At 37.9% G+C, this 26,803-nt stretch overlaps 2 protein-coding genes across 4 annotated transcripts in view; one reads left to right on the forward strand and one right to left on the reverse strand.

Moving 5' to 3' along the window:
- Window positions 1-808: 808 nt before the first annotated feature.
- Window positions 809-25,835, reverse strand: FANCB (FA complementation group B). The gene is made up of 9 exons (XM_080795729.1): window positions 25,743-25,835; window positions 18,107-19,124; window positions 13,537-13,689; window positions 12,701-12,793; window positions 6,957-7,085; window positions 4,328-4,494; window positions 3,241-3,698; window positions 2,885-3,122; window positions 809-2,349 (listed from the first exon to the last, which is right to left on the reverse strand). The coding sequence occupies exons 2-9, from the start codon at window positions 19,052-19,054 to the stop codon at window positions 1,938-1,940; spliced, it is 2,598 nt and encodes an 865-aa protein (XP_080651855.1). The 5' UTR covers window positions 19,055-19,124; window positions 25,743-25,835; the 3' UTR covers window positions 809-1,937.
- Window positions 25,836-26,222: 387 nt separating this feature from the next.
- The window catches only part of MOSPD2 (motile sperm domain containing 2), a 58,953-nt gene continuing 58,372 nt past the window's right edge, over window positions 26,223-26,803 (forward strand). For all 3 annotated transcript variants that reach the window (XM_080795803.1, XM_080795804.1, XM_080795805.1), the window contains exons 1-2: window positions 26,223-26,315; window positions 26,472-26,541. In XM_080795803.1, coding sequence (XP_080651929.1) covers window positions 26,307-26,315; window positions 26,472-26,541 — 79 coding nt within the window. In that variant the 5' untranslated portion in view covers window positions 26,223-26,306. The remainder of the gene's footprint in view (window positions 26,316-26,471; window positions 26,542-26,803) is intronic.

Consider the following 26,803-nt stretch of genomic DNA (forward strand, 5'->3'; position numbering starts at 1 on the left):
TATGTCACAGGTGGTTTCAATGTACCTACTGACACATACTGCTTCCAGATCTCCATAATTAATCCTGAAATTACACCATTTCCATTTCCAGAAAGTCTGAAATCTTTTCTGTTGATGTTTCAAAGAACTAGAGCTCTAAGGTTCTCTCTCCATCTATAATGGACTACTAAAACAAGAGGTAGCATATTATATAGACAATCATAAAAAGCAAGACAGGAAAATAATAACCTATATTTCCTAAACCCCATCTGCAACACCAGATCATTAAGTACGAGCATTTTGAAGGCATGGCGGGAATTAGCACTTCAGAGCTGCGAGCATGAAATGCCACTTTCTATAATCATCTGTTTCTTTCAACTCAGATCAAAACTTCCATCTCACTTAAGGAGTTTAGAGCAAAAAGAATCAGAATGGATAAGGAAGATGTAGTCCATATACACTATGGAGTATTATGCCTCCATCAGAAAGGACGAATACCCAACTTTTGTAGCAACATGGACAGGACTGGAAGAGATTATGCTGAGTGAAATAAGTCAAACAGAGAGAGTTAAGTATCATACGGTTTCACTTATTTGTGGAGCATAACAAATAATATAGAGGACAAGGGTAGATGGAGAGGAGAAGGGAGTTGAGGGAAATGGGAAGGGGAGGTGAACCATGAGAGACTATGGACTCTGAAAAACAACCTGAGGGTTTTGAAGGGGCGGGGGGTGGGAGGTTGGGGGAACCAGGTGGTGGGTATTAGGGAGGGCACAGATTGCATGGAGCACTGGGTGTGGTGAAAAAACAACGAATACTGTTACGCTGAAGATAAATAAAAAATTTAATTAAAAAAAAAAAGAATCAGAAACATTCCTCTTGGCCCACTATCCTTTTGTGCCTTCCCCTCTACTGATATTCTCTTATTACTCCAGCATTCTTATTTTTCAAACAAAAGAATAGGTTACATTTTTACCCCTTTGAAATATTTCATTGGACCCCTTAAAAATCACTTTTTAAGTGTTAAGTGAATTTCCACTTATTTTTAAGTTTCTCAGTCTCTAAGGACCATCATATTCTTTAAGTTACTTTAGTTAGAATTCTATATTTTAGCTTTGCCCAGAGCTGGAATTACAAATGGCTTAAAGGCATTTTCAATTTTTTTCAAATAGTGGACCATGTGGTATGCTTAGCTTTTTGAAAGAAATAAGCTTTTCAGAGAAATGCCCTAAAATTTTCATATTCCTATAGACTTACACAATTTCAGAGAAGCTAACAAAATTTAAGTTAACAAGGGGTTCAAAGCTTTTCATTTTAACGGTCTCACCCAGACACTCTGCAATTTCAATTTCCACAGGAGCTTGATGTTTACAGAAACTTGTGAATCCTACCAACCTTGTTTATCTGTTTGAAGCTAATTTTTATATGCTAGGTTTTTACTAAACAGGACACAATAAAAGGACTAATTTAAGTTTTTTGAAGATTTAGACCAAAGTACTGTTAGATCACTTCTGCCTTCACTCAAGTGGTAACTCTAAGGCAGGACTTCTCAACCTTGGCATTACCGGCATTTTGGGCAGGATCCTTCTTTGCTGTGGGAGCTGCCCTGTGCCCAGTAGAATGTTTAGCAGCATCCCTCGTCTCCGCCTACTAGATGCAAATAGCACCCCAACCCCACCCTCCCCACTCCCAATTACTTCTCACAACTAAAAACAAATGTCTCCAGAACCTGCCAAATGCCCCTGGGTGGGGGGAGTGGAAAGAAGAAAGCAAAATGGCCCCAGTTGAGAACTGCTGCACTGAGGCATGCTATTTCTTACATCAGTACCTACAATTCTATAGGCCTCAATCTTTATTTTTGCAAAGGAGGCATATAATGTAAAATGAAAACAAATCTGGAACCAAAATATCCTGGTAGAGAAAACACATTTTAAAATATAATCAAATTAAGACTATAATTATAAACCAGCCAGTTTCTGTGCAGCAAGGTCTGATCTCAGCTGAACCTCAGCTAACTTCAAAGTCATTTCTCTATAAAGGGCACCACTCACTTTTAGGTCCGTCCCCAACGTTTGCTTCTTTTCTCTCTTTAGTTCTTTTCTGTAGGGATGGACGTTTTTCTCTCTGTCTGATAAAGCCGCCATACCACTACTCTTTTCTTTGCTTGCTTCACAACTTTGCACCAAGTTGTTTTCAACCTTAACTAAGGCAGAAGAAAGAGAACGATGGGTAACCAATTCCTTCTCCAAAGTTAACGCCAAATGATTAATTAGGAAATCAACACTTCCAAATTTTAGATTTTTGAAGAAACAGTTTATAGGGAGAGCTCTGATGAGATTATGAAGGCACTGGAACAAAACTGTTTGATTCCTGGAATAAAAAAACCAAACACAATATTACAAAACTTGGGACAGCACGTAGCAGTTGTATACAACTTACTGCAGTAATTAATACTCATTTATAAATACTCTCATTATGAATAGACCCAATAATGCATGCATGAGAACTTTGACATAATTCAGTCTGTAGCAATCAAATATACATATCCTATACCAAGTCAGTTAATGTTTATCATTTGCTTCCTGATTATTTTTTTTCTCTGAGTAATAAGATTAATATTATGCTTTTTAAAATGTCACTGAAGGGGAAAGGTAAGTGGAAATCTTAAAATAACTACCAGGCCCTAATCAACCAAAAAAAAAAAAAAAGAAGCCAAAAACAAACATCAGGATAAAACAGCTTTAGTTTCCACACGAGGCCACCTGTCTACTGAGGCTATACCAGGCAATGACCTGGACATGTCCCACAGTGACAAAGATCTCTACTGTGGAAATGGCTCTTGGACCACACGGATATGCGCTAACTTCTAGCTTCTCTGGATGTATTCCAATTAGGTATGCATTACCTGGAATAGATTATTAAAATCCCTTCAAATGGTGTTTTTTGTTTCCACTGGAAGAGTGTCCCATAGAAATTCCCTGGCATCTTGCAAAAGCAAATTTCTGGAAATTCTTTGATTTCTTCACATTTCATGTATTCTAGGAGCCACGTCTTCATTGAAGTCAGAGAATAGTTGGATGATGCGATTTGAAGACAAGTTTTTTTAAACACTGTGAGAAGTGCAAACAGATCTTCCATGTGTTCTACAAGGAAAACACGTCACAAGCTCTGTCATTAAACTGTCCATTATCAAATAAAAAGGGTTCTTAAAATATTCTAATTCAATTAGGCATATGATTAAGAAGTACCAACAAAAATTACCTATAGGTTTCTTCTTTGGAAATATCAGCAGGTATTGCCTACTTGAAAGGTCTTCTAGGCTTAAAAAAAGTCTGCCACACTGAATATAACGATCTTCAGAAGAGTTACTGTTTTCCCTCTCCCTAATTTGTAGCAGCACAGTACAACAAAAATTACTGAACGCTAAAAGTGGTGAAAGAGATGTTACAGCAGTAATGACCTGTACATGCTCTTTCTCAGATGACTGTTCACAAACAAAGCTTTCCTCTTCCTTTTCCTCTTCCTCTCCCTCTTCCTCCTCACTATCAACAGTCAACTTGATCCTTTTTGCGTCTGATCCTGTTTCACATGGCAGTGAGCATGGTGCTGGGAAAAAATCCCTACTCAACTCGATCACCCTATTTTGACACTTAATAAGCCAACAGCTGGAACTATGAGCTTGATCCAATAACAGCGATAAAGTCACATGATTCAGGGACCTGTAAAAAATCCAGAGTTGAGTTGAGTCTAAAAGCTCATTCTTTAACATCAAAGAAATGATTAAATGTTACACAAACAATAACAAAATTTCTCTTTTCCTAGGAAACATTTTAAAAGTATATTAGAAAATCAAGTATATAAACCAAACACATTTTTAAAGATCCTGTAATAGCACTTTTCTTGAAATAGGAAAGCAGAAACATTGCAAATATGTTGAACTGTAGGAAAATAATTTTCTCAAGAGGAAGGAATGGTAAAATAATGCTGGATTTTATTTTTGAGGTAGGTTCCCCCTTTTCTTTTTAAACAAGAAAAAAAGTACTCATTTTTTAAGTTTATTAAGTTTATTTTGGTAATAGTTTAGAAGGCAAATAACTCTAAAGTAAAAACTGCATTCTATACTCCCCTAAATAATTTGAATAAAATCTGCTTTTTAATATGGAACATTGTGTATCCCTCAGCAACGATACTGTTTGGGATACAATATTGTGAAAATTAATTTCACCTGTTTCTATTTACATTTTTTAATATGGCTAATTAGAGCATTTAAAATTACTTATGTGGCTTATATTGTATTTCTGTTGGGTAGTGCTATTCTAGACCATCAAGATAATGTTATGATACTTACAGCTTCAAAGAAGATGTGGTCTTCACTCCAACAACCAAGCTGTCATCTATTACACGATACCATATCTTCTCTACTAGCTGTTCTGAATCTTGAAAATTGTCTGGTATCTTTTCATCAAAGGTACAGACAGGATTTTCTTCTTTACCACAAAGAGTAAAAAGATGTGCCTTATAGAAAAATATGTTAAATAACTGATTACCAAAAATACTACCGCATGTGGCAAAACTACAAAAATAATGTAAGTCAGTTTTTAGTTAGGCCTTATAGCTTACATATCTTAAAATAAACCGCCTTCGGGGCGCCTGGGTGGCTCAGTGGGTTAACCTTCTGCCTTCGGCTCAGGTCATGGTCTCAGGGTCCTGGGATCGAGCCCTGCATCGGGCTCTCTGCTCAGCGGGGAGCCTGCTCCCCCCACCCTCTGCCTGCCTCTCTGCCTACTTGCGATCTCTGTCTGTCAAATAAATAAATAAAATCTTTAAAAAAAAATAAACTGCCTTCTATAGTATTTTACATTGCAGATTATATATAAAGCACTAAAATGAAATTTATAGAAGTTACATGTAATTAACTATCTACTCAGATCAGGAAGCATGGCCTGAATGGAAATAAGATGAGGTATCCAACACAGAGCCAGGAAAGACATAAACTTGGAATCCATTTTGAAAAAAATCTGACAGTTTGTGTCCCAGGCATGCTGAAAAAAATCCAATCATTATTAAAGTGACTTGTACTAAACCTATAACTGTAAAATTTTGTACAAATGAAACTGATTATCTTTGAACTGATGATCAATTATGGCTAAAATTGTATCCTTAAAGTCCAGGCCACACTCATTCATTTCCATGCATAGATGGATTTATAATAACAATTGAAATGGTGGGAGGAGGAGGAGTAATAATCATGATAATTCACAAAACTTACTGAATGCTTAGAATGTGTCAGGCACTGTTCTCAATGCCGTTCATGTTTCAACTTGGTTAACCTGTACAAAAAAAAAACCCCTCGTACCCTAGGTTGGTATTATTATCTACACTTTTCAGATAAGGAAAACAAGACACAAGGAAGCTAAGTACCTTGCCCAAAGTCACACAGCTAACAAGTGGCAGAGCTGGGATTTGAATGAAAACAAACTGGTTCCAGAGCCCATGTTCTATCTTAACCACTACTCTGTATTGCCCCTCTAGGTGGGCAGTAATTACTGAAAAGATAAGGGCACTTCCATTCTAGTGGACAAAGCAACTTCCTAGGAATCTGATGCTTCAGCTGGTCGCTGTGACCTGAGGCAGGCCATTCTCTGAAACCTGGGGAAATTTTTGCTACCTGCCAGAATTGTTCTTAAAATTAAACACATCAACAGCCCCAAATGGTGCCTTGCAGACAGAAGTTTCAGTGCAGTAACTTCTAAACATTTCTTCCCCTTTTCTAATATTGGCAAAGTCAGGGAGTCTGGGTGGCTTAGTCAGTTAAGCATCCAACTCATGATTTTGGCTTAGGTCATGATCTCAGAGCTGTGAAATCAAGCCCTGTGCTGGGCTATGCACTAGGCATGAGCCTGCTTAAGATTCTCTCTCTCCCACTCCCTTTGCCCTTCCTCTCTCTCTCCTGCTCAATAAAACTAATAACAACAATAATAATAATAATACTGGCAAAAGAGTTGGGGTAAGTTAGCGAAGGGAAATGAGACTTCAAAAATGATTTTCATGAGCTTTCCCAAGAGACTGGAACTGTGACACAGAAAAGCAAAACGATGTGCTTCTGTTTTGATTCTTACATTAACGGAATCATATTTTGGACCCAAGTCCTCATATTGCTAAGACTGAAATATAGACACAAGGGGTAGACTGCTATGAAGGAAATCAGAGCTAGGCACTAAGGTGACTTGAGGGAAAGAAACTTACCGGAGTAAGTTTCTCAATGCTAGCTTTTCTTGATTTAAAGGTAACTTTGCTATGCTGTCTTTCTCTGTACGGAATTAATGTGCATAAATACTATTTTTTTGTGAAGTCAAGGGAGCTTTTGCTAACTTTCCACATTACTGTACTGACATAAGCAAATGCGAGGTACTTGAAGAGGTTCCTATGCTGGCAACCACAAGGAAAATGAGAGTAAAATTATAAAAAGCAGATATAAACACTAAAAAAGCAGAGCAATTTAGGGGCATTAACCAGAGGAATAAATACCCTTAGAAATGAACATCGCAACAGACAAAAAGAACAATCAGAATACTGATGAAATTATGTATTCATTAATGAAAGGCTGAATAATACTCTGCATATTCTGTTTAAGGAGTGAGAAAATACATAATTCACTTATGGGTAATTTCTATGCAAATCATACAAACAAAAAAGTTTAATAAAATCTTTTGAACAAGAGGATTTGTTCCCCAAGGTTCCTGATAACTGAGATTTTAATATCCTACAGAATAATTAGCAAATTGGTAAAATATTAGCTCATTAATCAAATATTTTCAAGTCATAAAAGTCCAGCATTATAATCCCTGCCACTTTGCTTCTTGGATCATTGAATGGCATTTTCTAATATATCCAAATATTCCAATTAAAGCAACACTTCAATAGCTTGCAGATTTTCAATTCATAAAATGATAAAATGGTCACATGATTAATTTTACCTTCTCTGCACTTGATGTACTATCATCTTTCCCTTGAACCAGGTTTATTAAAGTTTTGTAAGATTTTGAAATAATTTTTTCCTTAAGCAAGAGATGCTGCTGCAGTTCCTGAATACAAGTGAAACCAACCTGTAAAGTAGAAAGAAAACCCATTGTCAGAGACATTTCAAATGAAATCTGACAATACCGTTAATTCAGAAAGTACTCTCTCCAAATTTGCTTATTAAATTCATTTTTCTGTAGAAAAGCAGAGAATACTTCTCAGAGCAAAACTATTTTCTTCACAAATGTTAAGTAATTATAAAGGAAATGAACACGGCAAGAAAGTGCAATAGAGTTTATGTACCCAACTGGGAGAATGCCAACGTGTTAGCATGCATTTCCCCGCTGAATTAAGTAATCAATCAATATAAATATGGATGTCTAATCAATAGGACTAAAAAATCAAGGGCTACCAACACTCCTACCCCCACAGGTAAAACTATTTTTCTTGTTGTTGAAATAGTTTCTGCTTCAAAAAGCACAGACATCATTATGAGTAGAAATGGTCACTTTCAATTTGATACTATTTAATCCTGTTCATATAACATTTATAGGAAATTTTAAAGATAACACATAGCTCCCAAACTGTCACAAGTTTATTTTTGTGCTAATAAACTCAGCGCTAAAGTGGGCTCTTAACTACAGGAAACAAAGCTTGGCTGTCAACTGGGCAGGGAGCAATCCATTCCTTTTATTACACCAGATCAAGAGATTTCACTACCAAGGACGAAACATTCATGAAATGTATTTTGCTACTGAAAATATAGTCATGTCACTGAACTAATATAAGCGATTTCATTTCAGATGGATATCTGAAACTGTTTAAGTATTAATCTAGCTTTTAATCTAACATGATTTTCTAGACTGAAAACACAAAACACATCCTGTTTCTTAATCCCTTTCTTTCAAATTACAGTTTCGGTCAGGTAAATTCCTTTACTCTTTATTGTTGAACAGAAGCATGAAAATGAAGATTGAATTATATCTTACCTCATTGCCCAAAACATGTAAAGTGTCTAACTAGTATTTTAAAACTTCACCTGTTGACCTATTTCTGCGGGCTCCCCATAATTCACACTCATTCGCTGAGTAATTTGTGACTTAGGGAAGGGAGCTGTACACATCAGAGGGGGAGAGCCAAATGGGAGAATCCTGGAGGGGCAGGGAGTAGAAGAGAGGAACATGTGGGCAGACTGACAATGGAGGCATCCTCAAAAATTATCTGTGTTCTCTCTTCCCCACTCTCCTCAAAATGCCCCCTGCCCCATTCCAGGACTAAGCGGTGAATCACTAGACTACGTAAATATTCTATGTTGTGAAGTTTTGTTATAAACTACAAAAATAACCATATGATGAAACATTTAAACAGCATAAAAATACTTCTCAACTTCTCTTTCTAGACCCTCAATTCCATTTGCATAGCCAACAGATTGTTTACCTTTACAGAACCTTTCTCTGTGTATGCTAAGGAATCCTTGCTTTCTCCTCATGACAAACAAGCAAATAAAACCTACCCCAAACCAAATACAGGAGCATACTGCACTGCAGGACAACAAATCTTGTTTTTTTGGTCTTTTTTACTGTGATCTCTCTCATACACACAGAAAAGGGCATAATACAAAAAAAAGAGTTTACAAACTACCCAGGTAGTTACCCAGGCAACCGTATGCAGTCAGCGACTTCTCTTGTTTCAATGGAAGCAACGCTACCCTAGCCTTTTATTTTTTTCAGTGGGAATAAACTTTTATTGGAACACAGCCATACTCATTCATTTGCATATTTTATGTGGGGGAGTTGTGACAGAGACTATGTGGCCTGTAAAGCCTGAGATATTTACTATCTGGCCCCTAACAGGAAAAGTTTGTTAACCCCTGGTCTTGACCCTTATCACACTCTGTACCCCATTCTTCACCTTCTCCAACTCACGTGACAAATACCTCCACAACAGTCGGCTCCTCTCCCCATCTGGTGGGACTCTAGGCTTCTGCCTACCCACACTAATGCCCTGCCCCAGGGCAGAGCGGGTCTAATAGGACCCTGACTGGCCCACACCTGTGCCCCCAGCCCTGCCAACAATGAGAATGGCTCAGGGACAGGGTGTGAGCTTTTACCCTAGCCTTTTAAGGTAACTTTCTCGTATGTCTTCATAATTTTACCATTACTATATCTCCTAAAGACTATTTTTAGGTTTTTGTGTTTTGCTTAGGAAACTTTTATGAATGAAGTTATTCTGTATGTGCTAGGTTTTTAGTCATCCCATTTGTCACTAGTAGCTGTAGTCTGTGACTTTCACTGCTTTGTAGCATAATATCATATGACCATACCAGCTCGCTTTTCCATTCTCCTGCTGATGGACACCTGGGTTATGTCCAGGCATGCATGGACTATTACAAACAGGGCTGCCGTGAACATTCCTGTACATGTGCACAAATTTCTCTAAGGTCCTGGTTTCCCCATTTCCCCTCCAATTGGTTCCCTTCCAACTTGCTGGAAAACAAATTCCACAGGGGAAAGAACAGTGAAACAGACACTGGTTCTAGCTCTGCCTGTCCCTTAACCTTTCTGGTTATTTGTTTCCTAATATGTAAAATGGGGGAGGAGGGGTAGACTTGTTAATCCCTAAAAGACCATCCAGGAGTGCCTGGTGGCTCAGTTGGTTAAGCATCTGCCTTCAGCTCAAGTCATGATCTCCAGGTCCTAGGACTGAGTCCCATGTCGGGCTCCCTGCTCAGTGGGGAGTCTGCTTCTCCCTCTCCCTCTCCCCACCCCCCATCCTGCTCATACTCCCTCTCTTTTTCTCAAATAAACAAATATCTTAAAAAATAAAATAAAAATAAAATAAAAGGCCTACTAATGTTTGGAAATATTTTTATGTGAATTGGGAGCTAGTGATAACATGTGGATACTTGAAACAAAATGGACATGAAATTCTCACTTACCCCTTCCATATGCTCCTGCCTTCTTTCTGTGTTCCTTTCTTATTTTACTTCTATGAGTCTGTGCTACCTCCTGAGTACTTTTTTTTAGGATTTTAATTTATCTTTATTTTTTTATTATGTTCAGTTAGCCATCGTATAGTACATCATTAGCTTTTGATATAGTGTTCAATTATTCATTACCTGCATGTACAACCAGTGCTCATCTCAACACATGCACTCCTAGTAATTTTTGTAACACAGTTTGGTTTGCTTCTTTGCTCTGCATCTCTTTGAGTGAACTCTTAAACTCAGCTGATGAGACTTTTTTATTTCAATGTATTTTTCGTTCATAGATAGGCTATTTGGTTATTTCCTGGGGATAACTGCTCACGATGTCTTATTTATGTGCTTAGTTATTCTGTGAGTGGTTCATTTTCTTTGAAAAATTACTTGTGAGATTTATAAGAGGCCTAGGATAAAAAGTGTATTTTGAGAGAGGATTGTATGTTTGTTTCTGCCAGCTGTCTAGAGTACTACTGCTTTCAGTTAAACACAAATGCTCCCAGGGCAAAAGTATTAATAGTGTTCTCTGGTTCTCTCTGGGTTCCAGCCTTTACAGTTTGGCCTGATAATTTATTCTTATATTTTCAGCATTTTGAAGCTTTTAGGGGAAAGTTTAAAAACATATTTCAACTATGATTTTAACTGGTTTTTATCAGAAGACTTGGTCTAAATAAATTAGGTAACACATTAGTAGAGGTGGAATTTCTGAAAGTCATACTTCATAAATTCTTTTGGCAACATTCCTAAATCAGTATAAAGATCTACTGTTTTTTGACAGCCGCACGCTATTCCATACTTCAAGTATATTATAACTGATCTACCAAACACCTAATGATGGATATTTAAAATGACTGCATTTTGTCATCCTTAAATACTACATAAACATCATCTTTTTTCATTGTACAAGTATATCCTTAGAACAGATTTCTAGAAGTAAAACTGCGAGAGTAAAAAGATATCTCCAATTCACATTTTAATTAGCAATAATAAAATGTTGAGGAGGTTGAGCCACTTTACGTTCTCAAGAATACTGTTTCAGAACACATATCTACATCAAAGAAATTCATCCTCTGTCTCTTGTTACAATTTCTATTTACACAACTTGTCTTTTTATATAATTTACTTTGTCCAGAGAATCAGTTTTTAATGTATTGGTCTTTTCCTTTATGGTTCTATGCCCACTATGATATCTTACTATCTATTGACCACATTAATACCTGTGTTCAATACGCATTTAGTAAATTCACTTTCATAATTAAAATAGTTGCAAAAAATTTCTTACAGAACCCTACAAAGTACAAATATTTACTATCTGGCCCTTTACAAAAAAAGTCTGCCTGGGATAGAGGAAAAAGTTAAATGACACACAAGGAAACAGACAAATCCACAAAAAGGGACAATTGGCCTGGCCTCCTCATTAGTATCACCGTAAGAAAGTGGGGAAAGGCATTATTCTAGATAAAAAGACCAATAAGACATATAATAATCAAGTACAAGTGTAAACCTTGACTAGATCCTGAAAAAAAGCATCTATAAAAAACATTTTTGTGGTAATTAAAGATGTCTGAATACGGAAATAGTAAATAAGAGTAAGAGATTATTATTAATTTTCTAACCGTAACAATAGTATGGTGTGTTTACGTAAGTGAATGTCCTTATTTTTTAGGCAATCCCTGCTAAAATACATAGGAGTGAAGTTATGATATTTGCAATTTTCAAATGGTTCTGCAAAAATGTACATACACACATGCGTATGTATATAAAGCACAGATGAGGAAGACAGAATTTTTTTCAAAAGTACAAATAGTTAAATCCATGTGAGGACTAGAGATAACTACAGTGCTATTCTTTGAACTTTTCGGAATACTTAAAAATTTTCATGAAAGGGGTGCCTGAGTGGCTCAGTTGTTAAGCGTCTACCTTCGGCTGAGGTCATGATTCCAGAGTCCTGGGATCAGGCCCAGAGTCGGGCTCCCTGCTCAGCAGGGAGTCTACTTCTCCCTCTCCCCCTCCCCCTGCTTGTGTTCCCTTTCCTGCTGTCTGTCAAATAAATAAATAAAACCTTTAAAAAATATTTTATGAATGAAAAAAGGCAGGTTACAAAAGAACGTGGATCTTATAATCACATTTCTATGTAAATTTGCATATATTCATTAAAAAATCTACAAGAACATACATGTCAAAGTTGTTAAAATGGGTTGTATCTCAGTAGTGGACTCGTAAATAATTATTAGCTTCTTTTTAATATTTCTTTGTACAGTCTGAGTATTCTACAGGGACTATGCATTACCTTCATACACTTTGAAAAAACCAAAAGCTCTTTTTCAGAGAGCTTTGTATGGAAAATTTGAGGGCAAACTGTTCATGTTTGGGACATGTCATGAGTCACTATATTTGATGCTCCTTTAAGAGATACTATGATCCTTAAGACCAGAAAGAAATGTGTTTTCAAAAGTGAGCTTCATATATTTTATCTTATGAGTCTTGTGAAATTTATAATCCTACTACAAAAAGGTAACATTTTTAGATAATACATTTATAAGTAATGTCATAATACTTTTTACAGAGGTATTAAAAAGGCAATGATCCTTTGAATTATCATTTTTTTCTCAATCATTGTGTTGTTTACACAGTAAGATCCTTTCTTTCAAGGTTCTTTGCATCTTTTAGAATAGCACTAACCCAAAAAAGCAAAAAGAAAAAGCAAACATAGACACTAACTTTCAATCCTCTTTCCAGAGGTGGAACCATCATATAACGATTCCGTTCTTTGTCTTCAAATGAGTCCTCTTCATTGCAATCCAATGTTTCGTTCTAAGGAATTAAAAAAAAAAACCACTAAAATGAAATTTTGAAATAAATTGAAAATTATAGGATTAACAAAATATAATTAAAGTTTATCCAGAGGGCAGTTTTCCATGTTACACACTGCTATATAAGAGACAGAAAATATGTATTTTCCCCATCACTTCTTATAACTAGAAAAAACTACTAGTACTATTACCAGTGACCTAACATTTATATACTGCTTCAAAAAGTACCAGTTTACTAAATTTTTATAAAAAATCCCACAACTAGAGAAAGTAAGAATGATCTTCATTTTATTAAGGAAAAACATAGACTCAGATATTTTATGCAGATCTGAAACTCCAGGGGTATTATTTCCTTTCTGTCCAAGATCTTAAGATGAACTATTAATTCTTTTAATAAAGCAGGTTCATTTCATTTTACTCCTTAGTTAATCCAATGTTATCATGTTTATTGGTATAAAATGTGATTTTCGAAGCAATAATAAGTTAATTTACAGTGTTACTATCACTATACTCCAAATTTACATCAAAAGCATAGTCATTTTGTATAACATTTCCTGAAAGGGGATTTGATGTATAATTTTAAAATTTCAATCTATGTATTTCTGAAGTTCAAAATGTTTACTGTAAGTATGAAATTACAAACATTGACACAGTGGGTCAAAAGCTTTAAAGCTTCAACTTTCTAAAATGGTTCTTAAAAAAATTGGTTCTTAAAGTAATATATATTAAGTATACAGAACTTACTGAATAGTTTACGTAGCCAAGATCTGTTATTGTAAATGAACTCAGGCAATCTGAATTCAAGGACTCCTGAAAAAGCAGCAGTACTTGTTCACTTCCAGTTCCTATAAAGTCATCTATCAGTACTGATCTAATTTTTTCCCACTTAGCAGCAACCTGAAAGAAAAAGAGTAGAAAAGAAAAACAAAATCAGACGTGAAATAAACTGAATCCTTTTGGTGCATGTAGGTGTGATGTGTCCTCTTCAATCTTATAAACAGTAATGAAAAATGGTAAACATTAAAAACTAAAGATATTGGGGGATCAGACAACATAGTTACAACAGTTTTACAAACAGCAAGATACTTAAATTTAATGTTCTATCAATGTTTGTCCAGGGTCTGTCATATTTCTGCTTCTATATTAAGATTTTATTATGATTTATAAATTCTAAACTTCTCATGACTATTTTGGAAACTTTAGGTAATTAGAAGGTAGTGGTAAACACTCAAAAATTCTCAAAGCAGAATAACTTTTCTTAATACACTAAACTCTGGTAGAAGAAAACAAAGCCAATATTAGGGACACAGAATGGGAGGGATCCTATTAGTGAGGCACCCAGAACCATCCTAGCCAACTGGAATGATTTGATCAGTTTATACCAGAACATGGGACCCCAAGTTTAAAACAGAAGACAACTTCATAAAGGTCCATGAAGCTGAAAGCCTCCACATTGGTCCCCTGGAGAACTAATACCATGGGAATTAGCTACCCCTTCTCCTTTAGACAGAAAAGCTAAAATTCCCACTCAGAATCCTGGCGGTAGCAGAGATAGATGATAGCGGGTGGCATGTATTAGAGCAAGACTGCAAGTAAGACTTCAATCTATATAACCCAGTATTAATCTTTCCTATATAAGGCTGATTTCCAAAGCCAGGATTTTTCATGTATGCAGGGAGAAAGCTGATTTGTATACTCATATCCTCCCTTCCTCCCACCCCACCCCCACTCCCACCATGAGGATCAGGAATACAATGAACTATGCGAAGACATTAGAGGTACGAAATGTACTCAACGGGGGCACTTGGGTGGCTCGGTTGGCTGAACGCCCAACTCTTGATTTTGGCTCAAGTCATGATTTCAGGGTCATGAGATGGAGCCTGGCATCAGCTCTGCACTCAGTGGGGAGTATGTTTGAGATTTCTTTCCCTCTACTCCTCACCCCACTCTAATAAATTTTTTTTAAGAAGAATGTGCTTGACAAGAAAACATGATAGACCTATGTGCTTCTGTATGCACACACACACACATTTATAATCTATAGCTCTAGAATAGTGCTGTCCAGACTATAGGAGAGAGACAATGCAAGGCATGTATATTTAATTTTAAATTTTCCAGGAGCCAATAAAAGAAAATTCTCTAGCGGCACTGAAAAGAAAAAGGTGAAATTTTATATTTAATTTGATGCGCTATATCCAAAAATTGCATCATTTCAATTTAATATTCTCAATTAAGCTATTAATTAGATATTTTCCTATCATTTTTTACTAAGCCTTTAAAATCTGGTGTGTATTTGACACCTATAGCACATTCCAATTCAGACCTGCCACATTCCAAATGTTGAATAACTACATGTGGCTAGATGCTATCATATTAGACAGCACACCTCTAGAACATACAAACCACTATCTGCAACATACCAATATCTGTTTTAGGTATACAAGACAATGATTCAGTTTCGAAATACCTGCTACATAGATTCTTGTCAAAACTTACAGAGATAATTTCTACTCGAGAGAGAAAGCCTAAGAGAAAAGTTAATCATGCATTTGTCTAACTCAGCTCTGTTTCAAGTTCTATCACTCTCTATCAAGTTCTATTAAACATTATACCTGGGGCTTTTATGAAGGGCTGATCTGAGAACATGCTAACCTTGATTTTTAATATTTATTCTAATTTATGCTTATTTGCACTTTACCTGTCTTTTAAGCTGCCTTAATTCTTTTATAGAACGAGGTAGTCAAAGGATGGTTGGATGAATCCATAGCCAACCCAAAGGAAGATTGTATCTATTGTTTTTTTCCCATTTTGGAGCAAAACTGCTATCAGAGACACCATTTTATTATTCAATAATGTATTCACTTTATTATTCAAAACCTCTTACATAATACCACAAACAGTAAATCCATCTCAGAACTCAATGTTAGAAAAAAAACTTTCCCTCGTCAGTATGTTCCAATCAGTTGTAAAACCTGCTGTATTTGTTTTTCTGTCCTAACTACTAAACTAAGTATAATTCCTCAAAGGCAATCACTTCCCTTAACCCAGGTTTTCTGACATGGTCATCTCTCCTCCTCCTTAGTTTGTAGATCCTTAGCCTTTATTCCTGTTTTTAAGGTAACTGCATATTTTACCCTAAGATATATATTTCTTAAGTAGGTGAATATAAATTTAACACCAAGGTTAAGGCAAGAGCTGCAAAATTCCCAGAGTAGCAAGGTTACCAAAGGAATTTATGAGCACTTAATTTGTGGATATCAGGGTGTAATTCCAGAGCTTTTGATACAGGGCATTTGAAAACAACTTAGACATACAGAATCCCTGAAGAAGTAGCTTAAGAGGTGTGTCAGTAGGGACTTAGGCAAGTAACTTGTGCAAAGGATGATGGTGCAATGTAGAGAAAGAAACCTAGAACACGGTTTCAAGGCAGCAACAGTACACAGACTCACTTACAGAGTGGCACAGTATCCCTCTTTGGGTAATGTGTTAGCAGCAGAGCTTTATAGCATCCAAGCAGGCGACCCACTTAAAGTGTATAAGGACTATATTACACTGAATTAATGAGGCACAAGGGGACTGTTTTTCCTTATCCAGGTGAATAAGGGACTTCAAAGGTCCAAGTCAATGATGACAGTCCTAGCCCTTGTATAACATAATAGCTACTTACTGAGCTTCTCCTGTGTGCCAAGCACTGTGCAAGACACTTTACAATGTCATTTTCTTTAATTCTCTGCTCTCAGAGGCAGGATGATCCCAATTTCATTAAGACAGGAAAGGAGTTCACAAAAATTCAACACATTCCTTAAGGTAAGACTAGTAAGTGGCTCAGTTGGGATTTAAACCCAGGTTAAGTGTGCTCTTTCCATTACCCGGACCCCAATAAGGATTATAGGCTATGCTAGATGTTTCCCTGCTACCATTTCTGGAAAGGAAAAGAGAGTAGAGAAAGACAGAAAATGTTACTTTCCAAATAACCTTCAAATAAAAGTACAATATGCTTTTAAAAGATCGCTTTCAAAATAAAATAGGGTACTTTTAAATTACTTTTCTTTCAAAAATTCAAATTTACTTATTTATTTTAGAAAGAGAGAGCAAGTGCACACAGGGGGAGCAGCAGTGGGAGAGGAGGGCAGAGAATCTTTTAAGCAGGCTCCATGCCCAGTGCAGAGCCCAACCCAGGGCTCAATCTCACGTCTCTGAGATCACGACCTGAGCCTAAATCAAGAGCTGCATGCTTAACTGACTAAGCCACCCAGGCACTCCTTTTGAGAATTTAAGTTCTGTATGTATTACAGAGGTTAAATATGGTTACATAACCCCTATTAACACAAAGGTGATTTACAAGGCAAAGCTTGATAAAACACAATCTCAACCTGATACTTTCATACACACAAGCAGAAACACACAAAGTAAGGATTCACCTAAAAAATGGATGTCCTGGTTGGTTAAGAGTCTGACTCTTGATTTTAGCTCCGGTCATGATCTCAGGGTCATGAGACAGAGCCTGGCATTGGATTCCACGCTCAGCACGAAGTCTGCTTGAGATTCTCTCCCTCGCCCCCTGCCCCTCCCTCCGCTCACACACTCTCTCTAAATAAATAAAATCTTGGGGCGGCTGGGTGGCTCAGTCAGTTTAGCGTCTGCCTTCGGCTCAGGTCATTATCCCAGGGTCCTGGGATCAAGCAGTGAGTCAGTCTCCCTACTCAGTGAAGGGGCTGCTTCTCCCTCTCCCTCTGCCAGCCACTCTACATGCTTGTGAGCTCGCTCTCTCTCTCTCTCTCTCTGTCAAATAAATAAATAAATAAATAAAATCTTTAAACAAATTAGAAAGTTATATTAAAAGACAAATAAATATATAATAATTGTAGCTATATATTTATATATTTCCAAACAACGCAAAGGTTTTATGACTCAAAACGGCAAGGCAAAACCTTTATCAGGTAGTATTCAGATAACTTTAAGAAACAAGAATGATGCAATATATATGATTTTAAGTGCAGCACTAAAAATTGATTTGGATAATAAGACTCCAGGATATGGGTGTGTGGGTGACTCAAGTCATTTAAGTGTCTGCCTTCAGCTCGGGTCATGATCCTAGGGTCCTGGGACTGAGCCCGCATTGGGCTCCCCACTCAGCAGGGAGTCTGCTTCACCCTTCCCCACCCCCACCCCACTGGAGCTTTCTCTTGCCATCTCTCTCCCCCCAAAATAAGTATTTTTTAAAAATACTCCAGGATACACTCTCTGAAACATATAAATGTGTAAAAGGTCTAAGGCTACACCAATGGAATGATTATAAGAATAAGTACTCTACCTGAAAGTTCTCTTTCCAAACGGCACAAGCACCACCAGACCTAAAGGATACGATGAAAAAGTCTCCTCTGCCTGAATCCATAAGTTGAACTGCACAAGGATCTCCAAATGGAAGCTGGCACACGCTTTTAGGAGTCCCATTTTGAAATAAAATTAGCTGATTCTTTCGAGTAAGGGCAATCAGAGACATTCTTAACTGATTGTTGACAATCTCAGTTGTACAGACATGCACATAAGTTATTACACTGGTATAAGCAGGAGGGATAATGTATGCATCACTTACTACTTCTTCATTTTCAAGGGAGTATACACAAAATTTGGTATTCCAAATTGCATAATCTGATTTTGAAAGCTTTTGAGTGGATCCTTCTTCAGATAAAAAATCTGTCTTCGGTCCTAATAAAACCATACCTAGATTTTCAATCTCCCCTGCCCACTCAACAGAGGAAAAATTAAGAGACACAGTAATAACTTTGCCTGTTTGGGAAGAGATACAGTAGAATGTTTTGACATGTCTCCATAAAATTAACGGGCCATTAAGGACCCTTACACCATCCTTCAGCTCATGGCTTAGTCTAAAGCTCAAACGCTTTTCGAATTTATTGGTACGGTGAAGAAATAGAATAACATATCTGAAGATGTTATTCTTTTTATTGCATTGTATCATAATATAAGGGAGATTAATTCCAGTTCTGAAATCTGACACACAGTTGCAACACATAATTTTTAAGTGAGAGTTTTCTTCCTTTAGCATAACGGATCCAGTGGACTTCTGAACAAACGCTCTTGTTCTTCTGTCAAACACCATTCTCCTGACATGTAATACAGGTGTTTTTGCAGGCCCTTTACCTGCAAAATGTCCCTCAGACAATCGAAAAATAAGGACTTCCCCATTATAACACAAGAGCATTTCTTGTGCCTTAGATGACACTGCTTGTTTGCTAGACATTCCACAATATCAAGTCTTTGTGTTGGTCCAATTTTCGAATGCAAATGGATTCCAGTTGATGCTTTTAAACCTAAAAATGTAATGAGAAAAACTACCATCAAGAAGGCAGTGGAAAACACATTTCTGCTAGAGAACTATTAAGTTTTATGAACATTTTAAAGCTTTTTATGCTATCTTAATAATGTTATACTTATCAAAAAACTACATCCCAAATATCATCTTTGTATAGTTAAAAAACAGAGTTTGCAAACCATGCAAATAACCACATCACAAAAGATAACTGAATGTGTTAACAGCATCTATTAAAAGTTGTGGGTAGTCTGCTGAAAGTGCCTGAAGACGTTTTTCTGGTTCAGGGGATTTCTTAAGGGTTCCACTTCTGTCTCTCTTTCAAACCTACCAACCTAATCTGGTTTTCCCATTTTCTTCCAACCCCGCCCCCCTGCCATTTTCTACCCTGTTGACTCAAACCTGGTTTTTTTTTTCTCTCAGCCTTACACCCTCAACAATGACAACTGAGTAGTCAACAACTCAGATTGACTGCTACCACAACCCAGGCACTTGGGGTCCTGCTTTCCTGAAACAGGAGCTCATACAGACTCTATGGCCAAAATAAAAGAAAGAAAAACAAAGGATTCTATGCTATAGTTTTTAAAAAAAATCTCCATAGGAGTAACAGAAATATTAAATCATACTCTGCAAAAACAATGCAACTTTGGGACTTTAAGTCATTATTCCTCTTACTAGAGGTATAACTTTGGCCAAGTTACTTAGTCCCTCTATGCCACATATCCACCTATAATGGGGTTGAGTACTACCCCACAAGGTATTGAAATTAACTAAAATAACCCACTTAAAATAGAACCTGAAACATATATATAAGGTGCTTGATAAAGCTTAGCTGCTACAGTTGTCCTTATCATCACCATGGCCAGCTCTGGTGTATATAGTACCTAACCTCTGAAACATCAGTACAGTTGCATACTTAAGTTTGTGAATGCTGAAAGGTCCCTCTCCACTACAGATAACTCTAACTCATATTCTTTCTTTTCTCCTACTTGTTGATCATTTACACCAGGAAATTCAACTATTTCAGAAAACTACGTCATTTGTAATTAAATAATGTTTTCCTCTGCTGAATGAGAAACAAACTGCAAAGGCTAAGGTTTTGTTCTTTTATTATAAAAATCTACCAAGAGTCCAATTAGAAAAAAGTTACCACTGAACCATCTACAAATTTAACTTAATGTAGCATTTTGTAGAAATGACTTTAATTTAGAGGCAATTCTATTAAAATGCAGACTCGATTAGTCAGCATCTACTTTCAAACTGGAGATTCTGTGGCTTATTGTCTAATTTCCAAATACATCATTTGTTGTGCTTTTTTTTATTTATTTGACAGCGAGAGAGGGAACACAAGCAGGGGGAGTGAGAGAGGGACAAGCAGGCTTCCTGCTGGGCAGGGAGACCGATGTGCGGCTCAATCCCAGGACGCTGGGATCATGACCTGAGCCAAAGGCAGATGCTTAACGACTGAGCCACCCAGATGCCCCCATTTGCTGTAGTTTTAAACGATGTTCACAAATTCTTTGAAATTCCTTCTATCAATTAATTCTTCTCTCTTTGAATGAGAGCTGGTCATTATGATTCACTTCTAGCCAACAGAATACGGCAGAAGGGACAAAGTGAGACTTCCAAGAGTGGGTCATAGAACATTGTGGCTTCCTTGTTGACTTGATCCTTGGATCACCTGCAAGGAGGAAAGCCACCTGCCATATTATTAAGACACTCGGGCAGCCCCATGGAGATGTGTACACAACAAGGAACTAGCTTCCTGCCAATGGTCAGCAAGAGACTGGGGCCTTTTAACAATAGCCATGTGAGGGAGACTTCTTGGGATCAGATCTTCTATCTCCAGTCAAGCCTGCAGATGATTCAGCCCCCTGGAGAGCTCCTGAGTCAGAAGAACCAAGCTAAGCTGCTCCCAAATTCTTGATCCTCGGTAATTCTGAGATATGTTTGTTGTTTTAAGCTGCTAAATTTGGGAATTATTTGTTATACAGTAACAGATAAATACATTTCTCTATGGTAATCTGTTTAAGTTGATGATATTGTTTTTGAGAATTTCATGAAACCTATTACTTGAAGGAACTGAAGAAACTGTATCATAATACAAACTAGCAGAAGTCACTGGCTTACTGGTTTGTTGTTAGGCAATTAATGCAAAGATCTGGGACAACAGGTATCATAAAGTAGTTTCAGCTTTATGAGTAAAGAAGATAAGTAAGTAAATCAAAGGTGTGGCTTTTACTTATGAAACTATCTTTTAGTTTAAAGGTAATATTGTATTACAACAAAATGTATGAATAATAATTTATTTAAAATTTCCCACAGATATGTCAGATCTCTTAGATTGCTAAAAGAAATTTCCTTTTTCAGCATTAAATGATACATTGTTCTTTTAGCATTAAAATGATATGATCTGGGGCACCTGGGAGGCTCAGTCAATTGAGAGTCTGTCTTCGGCCCAGGTCATGATTCCAGGGTCCTGGATTGAGCACCGCATGGGGCTCCCTGCTCAGCAGGGATCCTGCTTCTCCCTCTGCCCCTCCCCCTGCCCATGCTTTCTCCCTCTAATAAAGAAAAATCTTAAATAAAATTATATAATCTGAGGTAAATGTATAAGAACATGTCTTTTACTACCTATATGCATGAAAAGCTTTTCATATTTCTTAAGTACTAAAAACAACCAAAAGTAACCTCTATACAGAAAAGGATTTTGGAAGAAATGTGTGAGACCCTTAACAGAGAGATAAAGAATAACATAACAGAGATAAAGGGCTCAATAAACGAAATGAGAAACACACTTGACAAAATAAACAGCAGGCTGGAAGAAGCAGAGGAAAGAATTAGTGACCTAAGAAGGCAGAGTAATGGAAATTAATCAAGCTGAACAAAAGAAAGAAAAAAGAATTCTGCAAAACAAGAACAGACTTGGGGAACTCAGTGACCCCATCAAACATAATAACATTTGTTATTTTACTATCAAATGTCACAACTAATGTTTAATCAACGCAATGCTCTGGTTCACCAGTATCTGAATATGATAGAAGGAGAATCTGATTGCTAAAAGGTCAGCAGAATATCCCCCTTTACTAAACTCTAGAGTATGTACTGTTGCACCTTGATAAAGTTATGACTTAAGAAAATCAGACCCCTAACACTCTCTTCTTTCAATGCTACCAGCAAATATCTTAACTTAGAAACTACTATCTTCCAACTCTGTTCCAACTACCACTACAGTACTTCAGGCTTTCAACTCTCACTTAGACTGACGTAAAAGCTTCTTAAACTGATCTTCCTTTCTCTAGGCTCTCCCCTCCAACTTAGCAATTTATTTATGCTACCTCACTTACTGTTCTAAAACACAGACTTGATCTGGTAACTGTCCCCTACCTCAAAAACCTTGCATGGACCCTCTCCGCCTTCTCAACAGATATATATTGAATTACTTCCTGGAAAGATAAGATGCTAAACACTGTGAACTGAACATACGAATGACACAGAGACAAGAAACTGCAACCCATTGTTATAAAGTTTATCATGGCATTCAAAGCCCTGTTATAATTCTAACCCAACATACTTGCAGCATGAGCTCTAGGCAAAATGCAAACTTATTCTCATGGATTTAGGTTCAAATAGATTTAAATGACTGTTTTATGAAAGGTCTTTATTTTTAAATACGAGTGCAAAACCATGCACATTTTAAATATAAGTTATTTATAATTGATCACCTTCAGAGTTAAAAATTAGAAGTCATTAATATATTTATTTACAAAGATAAATTTTTTTCCTCAAACTTTCTATAATCTCAAGGCTTACTGAATTTGCATACCTGTGTACATTTTATTTTATACTGATGCAACATCTGTTTTAAGAGTAAGAGTTCTTAGCATATGTTCATTAAAAAAAAACCTTTAAGCCTATGGAATAAATCCTGATTTTATTTTTTTAGATAAAAAATAGTATGGAAACAAGTGAGACTAAGGTCAATTTAGAGGTTCTAAGATCACCATAAACAAGCCCTGATTAATCAAACCCTGATTATCAGGGCACCAGACTTACTATTCCAGCATATTGGTCATGTGACTTTTTACTTGTCCTTACAACAGTGACTTACACCTTTACGACAGAAAACAAACAAACAAACAGGTAACTCAAACCGGTTAAGTTTTACCTCCTATTGCAGCTAATGGGGTGGGGAAGGGGTTGGAAGATTATTTATAAAATACTACATAATTAAATTGAGTTTTTCCTGTTCTGTATTACCATACATCATAGGTGACTGTACATATTTTGTACATAAAAAGGAAATACCCAAGTATACTGGGGAAATAATACATGCTAACAGAAATATAGTAGATTGGCAATAAATCATCACTCTCATCCACTCTTCCCTACCAGCCTCCTGTCAAATAAACAATGCTCCTTTTAAATGCTAATAAATTCCTCTGGGTGTCATAAATTTCAGAACTCTTCAAATGAACTACCTGTCTGGTTGAGGAAGATCCAAAAAGAGCACTATATTATCTGCAGATAAAATCTAAAAATGTCTCTAAGAAACTGTATCAAGCGTGAGCAATAGAAAGTATCTTTGGAAAAAAAGGTAGAATTAAGATACTCAAATAAAAACTTCAAAAAAAACCTAACACCTCAAAACCTCAAAAGAAAACATAAGAATATTAAACATAATTTTATAAGCATAATACAGATAGATGTACTTTTCACAACCTTGAGGATATTATTTACCTAAGTAAGTTAACTTGGCTACAGAGTAGTCTGCTGTTAAAAACGTTTTTCTACCTATATAACTGGAAATCATTTGTTGGAGCCTACCCAGAATCAAGCTCCATTTCCCCTTTTCCAACAACACTTAGGGTATCTGAGAAGTAGGTGAACACAGGGGAATGGTGATCCACTAAGAGAATTAGGAAAGACTACGTTAAAGGTTTTCTGTGTCATCCTAAGGACTTCTCACTTTCTCTGAACAGTGATACATCACTGAAAGATTTCAAAGACAGAAATCACAGGACTGTACTTCTGAATGACAAAGATCCTGGTGACAGTGTTGAAGATCGGGGTAAGGTGAGAATGGAGGCAGAGCCCATCAATTAGGAGATAATTATGAGTTCTTAATTAAAAGGAGATGTGACTTTGGAAGGCAACTTGGCAAGTCACCTGAATACATATATCCAGCAATTTCATTTCTAGATATGAACCCAGAGAAACAATCCTACATACTAATGTACAAAGACATTGCTCTAGAATGTTCATTGCGCTGTTGTTTGTAACAGCAAAAAAGAAACTTCAATGACGATCAATAGAGGAATGAACAAATACAAATGGAATATCATACTACAGTTAAAAATGAATTAGATCTATGTATACCACCATGGCTTAATTTCAAAAATCAAATGAAAAAAAAAACTGAGTTGCAGAAAAATGTATTCTGCGGTACATTATGTATCTAAACAAAACACATAAAACAACTTTACATATTTTCTGTTTACCTACAAAGGCTACATTCCCTGAGTGCTTCTCTGCCAGGTACTATTCTAAGCACTTTGGACTCATTTATTTCTCACTACATTCTTATGCTATAGGCAATGTTATCCCATTCTACAGATGGGGAAATTGAGGCATGGAGTTTAAGAATCTTCTCAAAGGCCTAAAAATAGGAAGTGACAGAGCCAGGATTCAAACCCAGGCAGCCTTGTCCAAAATTTAAAGAGCAAAGATTCTGTAAAGATTCATGCCAAATTCCAATGACTATTTATTCTGGAGAAGGGGAGAGATATTCAGGTAGGGGAATGGAGCCAGAAGGAGACTTTAGCTAGAGCTGCAATGTTGTTTTTTTAACAATGTATTCAATTATTTTTAAACAATATGTTCATTTTCCCCCATAAAAATCTGTAGCATATTAAAAAAAAGTCTCGGCCAAAGATGCTAAAGTGTCAATCACGGTTGACTGTAGATGGTGAAAATATGGGGACTTTTCTTCCTGCAATTTCTCTGTAGTTTTCAGTATCTTCCAGTTTTTTTAAAAAGCCTGTACCGAATCGTTTGAATGCAAAACGACTACCTTTCAATATTTTAGCCAGCAACTACAAAATTGTTCCAGTGCCTTATAAACCTAAATCTTTCTGAAGTTTGGCACTTAGTGTCATTTTGCACTGGATAACTGTCAGAGGGGCCCCCCTGTGCACTGCAGGCTATTCAGCGATACCTACTAGTTGCCAGTATTAGGCCCCATCCCGGTTGTGCAAACCAAAAACATCTCCAGACACTGCCAAACGTCCCCTGCGAGACAAAATTGCCCCAAGTTGAGAACTACCCCAGTTCATAAACTTTTAAGATGCTTTACACCTTTTAACTTTATATAACTGCTTTAGTTTAAGGACTTCAAAAACATGACCCTGTTAAGCTTCTCACACTCCAAGTGGGAAAGATGAGGCGAGGGTGAAGAAAGCTTCAAGCGAAATAATCCTATACAGCAAGGACATGATGAACATAGGCCGCGGCACACTCGTTTCCATCCCCTCATTCCGCAAAGACGGGAACCAACCCAGCTCTGCCGCCCAGCCCCGCGAAGGCCAGGTAGGGGTAAGGGACGACCGGCCAGCCCTACCTCAGTGCGCGAGGCCCTGCGTCCCAGAGCCGCCACCTTCCCGACTCCCTACGCGGGCGCGAGGTCCCTCAGCTCCAAACCTCCCGCCCGCGCGCTGCATCTTGGGAGATCCGGGCTGGAGGCTGCGTCGAAAGCGGAGGAGGCGGAGCCTGCCGAACCTGCCCAGAGACGGTTGCCAAGGGAGGCTGAGGGGGCGGGGCCTCCAGGGAATGTTGTGAAAGCGAAGGGCAGGCGGAGCTTGTCCGGGCGGAGCTCCGCGCGGGAAGCTCCCGTGATCCGGCGGTAGGCGGAGGCGGGCCCGCAGTGCAGGGGACGTCGGGGGAGCGGAGCCCAAAGGAGAAGCTAATGGAAAGCCAGGCTGGAGCCTGGTTCCGCCTCCAGACCCAGGCGGCCACAGTGGATTGGACAACGCAGCGACGCTTCCGCCCGCCTCCCGGTGTCACGCGACCGTCTCCACCTCCCGCCCTTCCCTCTTTACCTCCCGGCCCGCCTGGCCAGTGATGATATATTCGGACAGGTGGAGAAGTGGCCACGGCGATCGAAATCACGTCCACGACCGCGACCATGGCCGAGGTGAGGAGGCAACCACGCCGCTGCCGGCCCTCCCGGCAGACCCGGAAGCTTCCTCGGAAGCCCGGGGGCTCTGCGCCCAGGTGTAGGTGGGTTGGGCTGAAGGGAAGCGGTGTGGTGCGCGTGGTGTCTAAGCGTCCCTTCGTGTCTCCCTTTCAGTATCACGCCCAGAATAAAGCCAAGCTCATCTCTGAGACCCGACGGAGATTCGAAGCCGAATACGTGACAGGTGGGTACCGCGTTCTCGCTGTTGAGGCAGGTGTGCATGAGCGTCCCCAACTTTCCAAAGGTGTTTGCAGGTGTCTTTGGGAGGCTTTAGGGACCATTTCGACCCTCACAGTAATGATGCCCTGCACGTTTCCAAGGTTTTCTTTAGCATAACGCGCCATGCACGCTGCTCCCAACTGGTCAGGTGATACGCCCGTTGCTTCCTAAAGGGTTAATGTAAGTTGGAAATTGGTCAGTTTCTAGCATCTCGAGTTCGTGGAACT

Source organism: Martes martes (genome assembly GCF_963455335.1).
Source record: "Martes martes genome assembly, chromosome: X".
NCBI classification, from domain to species: Eukaryota; Metazoa; Chordata; class Mammalia; order Carnivora; family Mustelidae; genus Martes; species Martes martes.